Raw genomic sequence first — 12,579 nt, forward strand, 5'->3', positions numbered from 1 at the left:
GAAGCCAAAAATACACACATGCGCACACACACATGCTCACACCTACTTTACAATTAAAATTATATTTAAATTAACTAAGACTAGTTATGTAATACATATTAGTTATCTATATATAAACTACTTCTTCATTACTTCCCCTTTGATGCATTTTGAAGTGTGATACCATAAGATTCATGTAGTTAATTCCATATGAATTTTTGAAATTGATTGCAAAGTAGCATATAAATAAACAGTTTTGAAGTGGGTGGAATCAGATGTGACAGGGGAATGCCTCTTGCTGTGATTAGAGAGTCTATCCCTTTCGATGATCCATCATATTTTCTCTTCTTCTCTTCCTTTTGAGCCCTTTCTCTGAAGGAGGGGTCAAGATAACAGAAAGAAGGCTGAGGATAGAACAGGGCCCAGCCAGCTGCCTAGTAAGACACTGGGCGGCTACTGGCCACTTGCATCAAGCCTCTGTCCCAAATCTGGAAGAGAACATTTACTACTTGCTCGAGGCTAGCAAAGTTTCAGGCTACATCCAAATGACAGCTGTTTTGTCCACGTTCAGTGGACCCATAACCTAACAAGTCAAGAAGTGGGTGGGGTCTGATGTACAGAGTCTACCTTTAGGAAGGCCCCAAAGATGGGCCATTCTCAGGGCTCTGGCTGGGAAGAGGCCTCGGTGGGTTCTGTTTGGTTTTCCCTCATAGGTGGCATGCGTCCTAATTTCTTTCAATGATCACATTCACCCCTTCTCCACACGCACTGAGCAGCATACTGGTCATTTCTATGATAGTACATGTCTTACTTCCAAACTACAGCAGCTAGACACTAGAATGGAGAGGAAAAGGATGTCCATCGGGGGGCTGAAAATTGTAACAGAACGCAGTACAGAAATTCTGCAAGCATCAAGGAGCTCCTGAAGCAATACACTGGTGATCCAGCAGAGACCATTTCTAATACCAAATACAGAACTTTCACAAGTGTTGAAAGCAAGGCCTGGGGGCTCACCATGTGACATATGGACAATTCACCTGTAAACTGCACTTCAAACTAGGACATCTCTTACAGGCACAGTCAGAAGTAAGAAAAGGTCATGGCCTTGACCTGCATTTCAGGCAGGTGGTTAAAGCATGTATTTGAAAAAGTAAAGAAAGCATTGCCAAAATAATCACGTTAGTGATTACAGGCAGGTTGGCACAACAGTACAGCTGACTATTTGATCCTGGAAGCTCAATGTTTCATTTTGGTTTGGGGTTCAGATATTTACAAAGATTTGTCTTTATTTACAAAGGGCAGTGCAGCAGTTGAGAGCTGAAATCTACAATCAGATTGCTTGATTTTGAATTTCCACTCCACTTACTAGTGCTACAATTTGGGGAAATTTTATTAATCTCTCTGTGCTTCGGTTTCCTCATCTGTGCAAAGGGGAGAGTGACTGTACCCCTGCTGCAGCACTGCCATGAGGATTACATGAGATAGCTCACGGCAAGAGTTCAACCCAGGCTCCTGTGGCCGTTGCTGTCGTGACTGTCGACATTCCCAGGACCAAAGTACTTCACTCACCAAGATGAGTGTCCATCACCTTTGCACAGTATTTGCACATGGCATCTAGGTCATTCAACTGTCCTTGAAGGAAGGAAATTTGGGCTTCTAATTCTTCTTCCTAAAATGAAGGGGGCAAAGATAACGAAAATGAAAAAAGAAACCAACAAAAATCCCCAAAGTTCTCCAAATGATCTGGATTTCTTTTTTTTCTTTTTGGCCACATCTGCAGCACATGGAAGTTCCTGGGTCAGGAACTGAATGCGAGTCCAGTTGCGACCCATGCTGCAGCTGTGGCAACACCAGAGCCTTACTCCACGGCACTGGGGATTGAACCTGTGCTGCCACAGAGACAACACTGGATCCTTAACCCTCTACGCCACAGCGGGAACTCCGAACTGGACTATTTTAAAGAGCCACAATGTCTTTTTAGTCCTAGACAAAAAAGAAGCAACAAATAAACAAGAGCAACTATTTCCACCACCAACAAAACAGAGTACAGGTAAAATGGAGGTTTTGTTTTGTTTTCTTTTCTTTTTAAATCTAGACTTTTCCTAATTGAATGCCAGTTTTGTGCCATCTGTAAATGTTTACCCATACAACCTTGTATTTTAACAAAGTACATAAAATATCTTCAATAACTACCTATTCACATAAACTGGGAGAGTAAATGGGATTTCAGTGGACCTTACTCCCGTGGCAGCTGGTACAAAACTATTACATTTTCACACACACATGAGAAACCAAAGGTTTCCATTTGTATAAGACGAATCTCATCATTCTCTAGACCATGATAATTTCTTACCATATGAGATTTCCCAAAGCACTTGAAAAAGTTTTGCCCCCACAGCCCATAATTCACTGCTCTTACATTTCCTCTCTTGAAAGGGTACTAGAGAGCTTTTTATTTATTTGACTATTTCTAGGAAAAAAAATATACTTTGGATGGGATAATTAATTAAATGGTCAAAGACAATCAGACTGTAACAAAAGGATAAAGTCTGGGTTTTTTGGTTTTTTAAAGAAAAAAAAATAATCCATACAAAAAATTTCCCAAGGAATCTTAGGAAATTTAGGGAGTTAATTTCTCAGAGAAAGAGAATAACCTTCAGAATGTAGGATATTTTAAACCAAGTTAGCTGGAATATAAAGAAAGGATGTTACCAGAGCTGGGCAAGGCTAGAAAATTGATTTTTCAGTCTTAGACACTCGTCCTTTCACATAAGAATCATTTGTCGTTAAAAAGAAGGGAAGAGAAACCTTCCAAGATGTGCTTTTTCTTGGAGACTGAGTACAATTTGACACAAAGATGGAAATTAAGAGTTGAAAAGGTTACCTGTAGGTGTACCACATTTTAGCAATACACATACTTGGCACTGAAAAGTATTGTTTTTAACAGCTGCCTGGAGTATGAGTCCTTAGGAATATGCATTTAAATGCCTGATGCAGAAAACAGACTTAGCAGTGGCTCTAAAAACAAATTATTGTGAAATGCCCACTGTAAGATTGCACAAGCATAAGCACAAACCGGCTGGGCTTTATGTAGAAAAGGATGAGATGTTTCAAGGCATTTTTCTTCTTCTTTTTCTCCTTTGTTTCTGCACAGACTTGAGTTTCCCTGTTCTATCAGAACCCTACAGGAATCAGAGAAAGAAGGCCACATCTCTTGGTTAACTAAGGTTGTGGTTAGTCTCCAAAGATGATAACTATCGATTCCTTCCTCCAACGTACATGCTGTTCCACTCATCGGGCCCTCAAATCTGGGCTGGCCTGTTACTTGCCTTGATCAAGAGAAGCCAAGGCAGAAGTCAAACTGTGCTAGTTTGGGGCTAGTGTAAGAGGCTTGCCAACTTCTGCTTCCTTCTGCTTTCACCAGAGGAAGACAGCTACCATAGTTAGTTGTAAAGAAGCCCAGCCTAGGAGACTGAAAGAGAAGACAGAAACTATGGAGAGAAAGAGGCCACAGGAGAAGCAATGAGGTTCTAGATATGGGAATGAAGTCTTCCTGGACCTTTCAGCCCAACCCATCTGCAGCCGGCCAAGTGAGTGGCCCAAGTTAGCACCATGGGAAGCAGAAGAGCAGCCCAATCAGACCTTGGTCTGGGTCATAAACCTGTGAGAAGAAACAATGCTGTTTTGAGGAATGGGGTTTTGGGGTGGTTTGTTACTCAGCAACTGGTAACTGACACAGTGGTGGAATGAAAAGAACACCAGCTTGGTACACAGCAGGAGGAAATCTGAGATCTATTTTGGGTCCTGCCATTGACAAGTCACATAACCTTAAATAATCCTCTACCCAGTCTGAGCCTAACTTTAGCACTTCCTGGAGACGGTAAAACGCCGAACTCTGCTTCCAAGGAGCTTACAAGCTTGTAGCTGGAATAGGAAAGTTATATAAAGTATGAAGCAGAGCACATGAAAGTCTTATAAAGAAATGAGAATAAATGCTATGAGAATACCAGTCCCTGACTCCTCTCCTTTTGACTGAACAAGTCACCTTTCCAACATGTTACAGATACAAACCCAACTGGACAAGTCTAGAACTGTACTGAGGCCAGAGTGTGGCAGTCCTTTGAAAGAAGGAGACTCAGCTGTGGCCAGAGTTTGTCTTTGCACTTGGCTACCAGCTGGGCTGCTGAAAGGCCAGAATGGAAAGGGACACTAGGCATGTCCTACCTCCTGGCTTAAAACCTCTTCTCTATTTAGACTATACATTAGTTTAATTTGGATTAAGAAATTGCTTCTTATAAAATGCACAAACCCTTGGGAGCTTTAATCCCCAGCAGTCATTCCTACCTAAATGGGTTTATTTTGCTCAGTTTGCTTTCTTTTATAAGCTGGGAGAGAAGAAGGCTTGAAATGAGACACATAAGGCAACACAGGCTCAGCCTGTGGGTGGTGGGGTGTTGGAGAGCTGAAGACTATAGTTCGAAGACGTCGCTTCTTCCAGACGTTTTACTGTGCTAGTAGGGACACTGCTCTAAGGGAAATGGGATGAGAATGGCACCCTGTCAACTACGAAGTACACAACCTACAAAAGTGTACAAGGCAGACCCGAGAGCACAGCACCCCAAAGCACGTGCTGGGTGGGCACACGGGTATATAAAACATGCTCTTTCAAGCGTCCACTTTTGCTTAGGGCTCTGGTGCTAAGGGAAGAGCATCTCGCTTGCCTAAATCCCAAGTAAACCTCGCTACGAATGGAATCTACGCTGTGGAAAATGGCACTTTTCATTCATTTACATCTTTATTTCCAAGGAAAGCTGACACAAAAGCCCAATTTTGAGATAGGAGGAGCATTCTGGTTCAAACAGGTCAAGGGGCCCAAGAACCTCTTCCGTTTAGAAGTTTGAAATCCCCTGTATTACCTCTCTAGAGTATGCTTAATCTTAAAACATTCCTGAGCCCTTCAACTATCACTCAGACTTTATAAATAGAAATGGAATCACTTGGAGGCAAAAGGGGTGGCTTATCATTTATTCTTCACTCTTCTATATAATTACAGATAAAAGAAAGAGCCAAGAATCAGGTTTCTAAAATTGTGGGAAGCGACTTTACATTTCATTTCTATCTTCGCTTCTCAGGCTCCATACGCCTTCCAACTAACATGCTTCAGATACTGACAGCTTTAGTCATCTGTTTTCATTAAGTTGGTCCTCTGTAATCAAAAACAAATGCTTGGCTAATTGCCTTGAGGTTTTATAAAAACAAACAGTTAGTGTCAGTTTTATGTATACATAAGACATGAAGAGAAATGCTTATCGCAGTTACTTTTGCACACATGCTCAACCTTCCAGGGGGGAGGATGGTAGCACAGGGTGGAATTCAGAGGCAGACGCACCTGGGTTCAAATCCTCTCTCTACCAGTTACTAGCTGTGTAATCCTGAACAAGTTCCTTGATTTCGTGGTCCTCTCACCAAGTGGACCAAGTACCTACTTGGCGGTACTGGCAGGAGAATAAAATGATAACACACAGAGAGTGTCTGGGCACAGAGTAGGTGCTCCATAAAGGGAATCATTTTTCCATAAAAAAATTTTATTTATCATGTCAAAACAGTGTAACAGATTTTAAATGAGGATTTTTATGATTCACTTTTGGAAAACACTGGTTTCTGGTTTAAAAACCTTTATGTGGTTCAGCCCAGAAAGATGAACTAGGACTTAAGATCCACCACTGCCTTAAGTTCTGGATGGTCAACCGATGTGCAAGCCAAGAAACTGATGGAGGATTAGGACGTAGGGCCACATGCAGACTATGTGTGCAACACAGCATCGGGGGACCTGGCGGCCTCTCAGGGAAGGACTAGAGGACAAGGGCTACCCCATCGGAAGGGCAAGCTGCTGGCATCTAACCCTTTTATAGTGACTGCAATATGCTTGGCCCTGGGCTTCGTATGCATTAGATCATTTAATCCCCACAACAAACCTATGAGGTGGATTCTCTCATGTCCTACCTGAAACGTGGTCTCCTGTATAAGCCATGCTCTCTAGAAGTGATGCCAAAGTTGAGATGGCTGTTTGATAACCAGGCCACTTGGCCCATTTCTCCCATCTCTTTCCTGTGGACATTTCTTTCTTACTCTGGATTACTAGGCCCCTCCAATGAATAACTTGATCTCTCAGTTTCCTTTAAGAGAAATTCACTATTGCTAAGTCCTAACCCCAAATGGCTTTCTACATTGTTTTCCTCCAAAAACATTCAGGTAGGATCGGCTGTGATTTCATTTTGACTGGATCTGGAGAAATGGGTTCTGAATTTACTTTTTTTTTTAAAGTGGTGTTTCCACCCACCATTCACCCCCAAAGAGCTGATACACATCATTACACTTCCATGGACAGGGCACATTTCACTTGTTTGAATGGTTTTATAATATATGGATTTTATATATCAATTTTGTTAATGCTTCAATGTCTTTATTTCTTGGTTAATAAGAGGGTGAGCTTTTGTAGTTTATTGTTTAGTCACTTATCAATTTGTTCCACAAATATATTCATTTTCATTGTGTTAGGCCTTGTAGGAAATACACTAATGAATGACACACGAATTCTGACCTCTGCAAATGTAGAGGGAGGTGAATTTAGAAGGAGGAGAGGAGCACATGCAGGAGCTATGAAAGGGGAGCCTCTGCAATAATGGGGAAGGCAGACAGCTTCTAATCCACAGAAATGCCTACAAGTGAAGGCAGATTTTCTGGAAGAGGTAGCATTTGTAATGGGTCTTGAGGGAGGAGGACTTGGCTCAGAGGAAAGGATGAAGGAAGCTGTTTTAAGTAAACAGTCAACAGTGGACTGGAATTAGAAAAATGGGGGCAAGGGCAAAGAGCCTGAGCTGAGTCAAGGCGTGGAGAGCAGCCGGAGCTGAGGTTCCTCTTCCCTTCCTTTCAGCCCTCGTGTTTTTCTGAACTGATGTTCTGGGGGCTGTGGCCCTGTCCTAAGCACACAGGCTGCAGGGGAGTCCCTGTCCCTGGACTAACGGAGAGCCCAGCATGTCCAGTCTGGAGAAAAGCAGGGCAGGAAGAGCACCAGGGTGGAGTTCCACTTAGCTGCCAAGTTGGTGTCCTCAGATTGCAGAGAGGCAGACAAGGAACTGACAGCGACTGGCAGGCAGCAGGAACAGGCTATATATAGCAGCCGGAAGACAGGAAAGACGCCCAGTCTTTGTGGAGCAGATGGGTGAGTAGGGAGTGGGAAGTGAAGGAAACGGAAAGGCTTGAGGAGAAAAAGTGGGAAGGCCCCGGATGTTCAGAGGAAGCTGTGGTTACACAAGGGCGAAATACACACATGGAAACCCAGCCAGGGCGTATGGTGTCAGCAGAGGAAGGCACGCTCAGGAAACACAGCAGAGGAGCACGAGGAAGGCTTTTCAAGAGCATAAAAATAAGTGGCCTGGGTGTGTGACCAGGGCACCCGTGCTGGGGAGTAAGTGGGAGCGCAGTAGCCAGCCCCGGCATCCGTGTGTATCACATGGGGTTTGTGAGACCCCCGACCCCAGAGCAGAGCTCGCTGGGCCTGTTTCCTGCCTGTAAAATGAGGATAATAATCTTCCCTACCTCAGCTGATCGCCGAGGACTGAATTACATGAGATATTCCAGATGAAGTGCTGGCACACAGTAAAATGTTCATTTTGTTGTCTCCAGATTATTATTAGATTATTAGTTCTAGGAAGTTATTCCAAGGAATTATGGACACATGCAAAAACAACCCCCAGGGAGTTCCTTATTGTTTCGATGGTACCATGCGTACACACATTCCACACAAATCCTAAATGGCTAATGACAGGGGACTTGGGTAACTAGTGGTACACTGATGCACAGGATATTATACAACTCAAAGTCAAATGTTCTCACAGGAGAACATTTAACAATAACATATCATGTATTGACTGGAAAAGTGGTAGGTAAAGAATGATTATGCTTTTGGTGTGTGGGGGGGTTACTGTCTAAATGGTGGGATTTGTATGTCATTTCCCTCCTTATTTGTTCTGGATTTTCTACAATGAATTCAGATGATCATTTCTGTAAAGATCAAATCAAATCATTATTCAAATAACACAGCAGAGAGGAAATAAGAAAAAAGGTAAAAGATAATTACAAAGGACAAAAAAGGGGCAGGAAGAGCACCAAAATTGATTCTGAATCAAATTCTAAGCACCTCTATAGTCTAAACAAATCTGTTCTCTAAACAACACTAAACAGTAAGAATAACTCAAACGAGATAATTTGTAAAAAAGTAAATAATTATAATATTTGGTCCAATGTACAAACCCTGAGCAGCACTCTCAGGGTATCATCTTCTTTCTCCGCACTTAAAGTGAGAACATCCAGGACTATTCAACATAGTACTGAAAGTTCCAGCCAGAGCAATTAGGCAAGAGAGAGAAGTAAAAAGCATTCAAGTGGGAAAGGGAGAAATAAAATTATCTGCTTTAAAAATAATATAATCTTATATGTTAGAAAATTACAAACATTGTTTAAAGAAATTAAAGACAAAGAAATGGAAATAAATCTCATGGTCATGGGCTGGGAGACTTAATATTACTAGGTTCTCAATACTGTCCAAAATGATCTGCAGATTTAATGCAGTATCTATTAAAATCCCACTGACATTTTTGCAGAAATAGAAAGATTCAACCTGAAATTCATAGGGACTCTGAATAGTCAAAACGATCTTGATGAAGGCCAAATTAGGAGGACTCACTTTCTGATTTCAAAACTTACTACAGAGTTACAGTAATCAAAACAGTGTGGTGCTGACATAAAAACAGACATACAAGATCAATGGAATACAATAAGGAACCAGAAGTAAACTCTCACATATAAGGTCAAATAATTTTTGCAAGGGAGCCAAGACGATTAAATGGGGGAAAAGGCAGTAATTTCAATAAATGGTGCTGGGAAAACACGATATCCATTTGTAAAAGAATTAAGTTGAGGGAGTTCCCATCGTGGCACAGTAGTTAACAAATCCGACTAGGAACCATGAGGTTACGGGTTCGGTCCCTGCCCTTGCTCAGTGGGTTAACGATCCGGCGTTGCCGTAAGCTGTGGTGTAAGGTTGCAGACGCGGCTCGGATCCTGAGTTGCTGTGGCTCTGGCGTAGGCCGGTGGCTACAGCTCCAATTCAACCCCTAGCCTGGGAACCTCCATATGCCGCGGGAGCGGCCCTAGAAATGGCAAAAAGACAAAAAAAAAAAAAAAAAAAAAAAAAAAAAGAATTAAGTTGGACCACTTTTTTTTTTCTTTTTTTTTTTTTAGGGCTGCACCCACGGCACATGGAAGCTTCCAGGCTAGGGGTCAAATTGGAGCTGTGGCCACTGGCCAACATCACAGCCACAGCAATGTCAGATTCCAGCCACGTATGCAACCTACACCACAGCTTACAGCAACACTGGATCCTTACCACAGTGAGTGAGGCCAGGGATCAAACCTGCATCCTCATGGGTCCCAGTCAGGTTTGTTAACTGCTGAGCCATGAAGGGAAGTCCCTGGACTGCTATCTCTTACCATATATAAATAATTAACTCAAAATGGATCAAGAACCTAAATGTAAGATCTAAGCAAAAGCAAAAGCAAAGTAAAAGCTTCATGACATTAAATTTGGCGCTGATTTCTTAGCTATGACATCAAAGGCACAGGCAACAAGAGGAAAAGTAGACAAACGGACTTCAACACAATTTGTAAAAATATATAAAAAAATTGTGCATCAAAAACCACAACAGAGTAAAAGGGCATCCCACAGAATGGGAGAAAATATATATATATTTTTTTATTTTCCCACTGTACAGCAAGGGGATCAAGTTATCCTTACATGTATACATTACAATTAAATTTTTTCCCCACCATTTGTTCTATTGCCACATGAGTATCTAGACAAAGTTCTCAATGCTACTCAGCAGGATCTCCTTGTAAATCTATTCTAAGTTGTGTCTGATAAGCCCAAGCTCCCGATCCCGCCCACTCCCTCCCCCTCCCATCAGGCAGCCACAAGTCTTTTCTCCAAGTCCATGATTTTCTTTTCTGAGGAGATGTTCATTTGTGCTGGATATTAGATTCCAGTTATAAGTGATATCATATGGTATTTGTCTTTCTGACTCATTTCACTCAGTATGAGATTCTCTAGTTCCATCCATGTTGCTGCAAATGGCATTATGTCATTCATTTTTATGGCTGAGTAGTATTCCATTGTGTATATATACCACTTCTTCCGAATCCAATCATTTGTCGATGGACATTTGGTTTGTTTTCATGTCCTGGCTATTGTGAATAGTGCTGCAATGAACATGCGGGTGCATGTGTCTCTTTTAAGTAGAATTTTGTCCGGATAGATGCCCAAGAGTGGGATTGCGGGGTCATATGGAAGTTCTATGTATAGATTTCTAAGGTATCTCCAAACTGTTCCAGCTTACATTCCCACCAACAGTGCAGGAGGGTTCCCTTTTCTCCACAGCCCCTCCAGCACTTGTTATTTATGGATTTATTAATGATGGCCATTCTGACTGGTATGAGGTGGTATCTCATGGTAGTTTTGATTTGCATTTCTCTTATAATCAGCGATGTGGAGCATTTTTTCATGTGTTTGTTGGCCATCTGTATATCTTCTTTGGAGAAATGTCTATTCAGGTCTTTTGCCCATTTTTCCATTGATTGATTGGCTTTTTTGCTGTTGGGTTGTATAAGTTGTTTCTATATTCTAGAGATTAAGACCTTGTCGGTTGCATCAGGGAGAAAATACTTGTAAATCATATGTCTGATCAGGGATTAATATACAGAATATACAGAGAATTCTTAAAACTCAATAGCAGTAACAAAAAAAAAAAAAAAAAAAAAACCCAACCTGGGCAGAAGACCTAAATAGATATTTCTCCAAAGAAGGCATACAGATGGCCAATAAGCACATGAAAAGATGCTCAATATCACTAATCTTTGGGGAAATACAAATCAAAACCATAATGAGATACTATCTCACATCTATTAGGATGGTTATTATCCTCAAACCAGAAAATAGCATATGTTGGTGAGGATGTAGAAAAACTGGAACCCTTGTACACTATTTATAGGAATGGTAAATGGTAAAGGCTGATGTGGAAAACAGTACAAATGTTCCTCAAAAAATAGTGGGATGGACTCGAATCCAGGGTTAATAGATGCAAACTATTGCTTTGGAGTGGGTAAGCAATGGGATCCTGCTGTATAGCACAAGAAACTATATCCAGTCACTTGTGATGGAACGTGATGGAGGTTAATATGAGAAAAAGAATGTATTGTGTGTGTGTGTGTGTCTATAGTATATACATTAATTGTGTGTGTATATAGTATATATATTAATTGTATATATATTAATATATAATATATAAATATACTATTGTATATATATTAATATATTGTATATTTTGTATATTTTGTAAAAAGTAGGATGCCTTTTTACTCTGCTGTGGGTTTTGATGCACAATTTTTCAAAAATTTTGATGTGTGTGTGTGTGTGTGTGTGTGAGACTGGGTCACTTTGCTGTACAGTAGAAAACTGACAGAACACTGTAAACCAACTATACTGGAAAAAATAAAAATCATTAAAAAAATGTAATTACTGAATGATCCAGCAATTCCACTTCTGGGTATATACTCAAATAACTGAAAGGAGAATCTCAAGGAGATATCTGTACATCCATGTTCACAGCAGCATTATTTATAATAGCTAAAACGCAGAAGCAACCCAAGTGTCTCCCAACAGAGGGATGATAAGCAAAGTGTGGTATATACATACAATGGAATATTAATAAGCCTTAAAAAGGAGGGAAATTCTGACATATGCTACAACATGGATAAACCTTGACGACATCATGCTAAGTGAAATAAGCTAGTCACAAATACACAGCTACTTATACAAAGTACCGTTTATATGAGATACTTAGAGTGGTCAAGTCATAATGGCAGCAAGCAGACTGGCAGCCGCCAAGGGAACGGTGTGGGGGAGTAGAAGGTTATAGTTTAGTGGGCATGGAGTTTCAAATTTATGGGATACAAAGAGTTATGGAGATGGATGCACAACATTGTGAAAGAATTTAATACCACTTAATTGTACACTTAAAAATGATTTAGATGGTAAGTTTTATGTTATGTCTATTTTATCAAAATAAAAGAGAAAACTGCCTCCTTACATTGTTAAAAACTGCCTGCCCTAAAATAAGCATGACCAGGTGAGGTGAGAGCCAGGCTTTTGCCAGCTGGGCTCTCTGATCACGCTGCCTCATCTGGTCCCCAACAGGGGATCTCCCAACCAGTTCCCTGCAGCAGTCCAAGAGGAACTGCAGGGCACTGCTATCAATCAGGTGAAGTAGAGGGAGAAAGTTATTCTTCCGTGCAAAAATTTTCTCTAACAAACTGCAACTTGACTTTTAACACGGCCCTCAAATTGACCAATTACATATTAAACTCACATTCACGCCATTGTTTTACACACAGAACTGTTCCAAGTATCCTTTTGAAGTCAGGTGTGAGCAGGTTAAAATAATTAACTCAAATCACGTGCTTGCCCTGGGTAGGCCATAGGGGATA

General features: G+C 41.1%; 1 protein-coding gene across 23 annotated transcripts in view; it reads right to left on the reverse strand.

Moving 5' to 3' along the window:
• The window catches only part of TBC1D5 (TBC1 domain family member 5), a 543,840-nt gene that overhangs the window by 22,848 nt on the left and 508,413 nt on the right, over nt 1-12,579 (reverse strand). For all 23 annotated transcript variants that reach the window (XR_014825087.1, XR_014825088.1, XR_014825086.1 and 20 more), the window contains one exon: nt 1,549-1,648. Coding sequence is in view for 19 of the 23 variants with exons in the window: in XM_021069679.2 (XP_020925338.2) it covers nt 1,549-1,648 (100 nt within the window). In the remaining 4 variants the exon portion in view is untranslated. The remainder of the gene's footprint in view (nt 1-1,548; nt 1,649-12,579) is intronic.

The sequence above is a fragment of the Sus scrofa genome, chromosome 13 (genome assembly GCF_054392235.1).
Source record: "Sus scrofa isolate SSC_HxYL_T2T_F1_AM1 chromosome 13, Sscrofa_HxYL_maternal_Yorkshire_Landrace_v2.0, whole genome shotgun sequence".
Taxonomy (NCBI): domain Eukaryota; kingdom Metazoa; phylum Chordata; class Mammalia; order Artiodactyla; family Suidae; genus Sus; species Sus scrofa.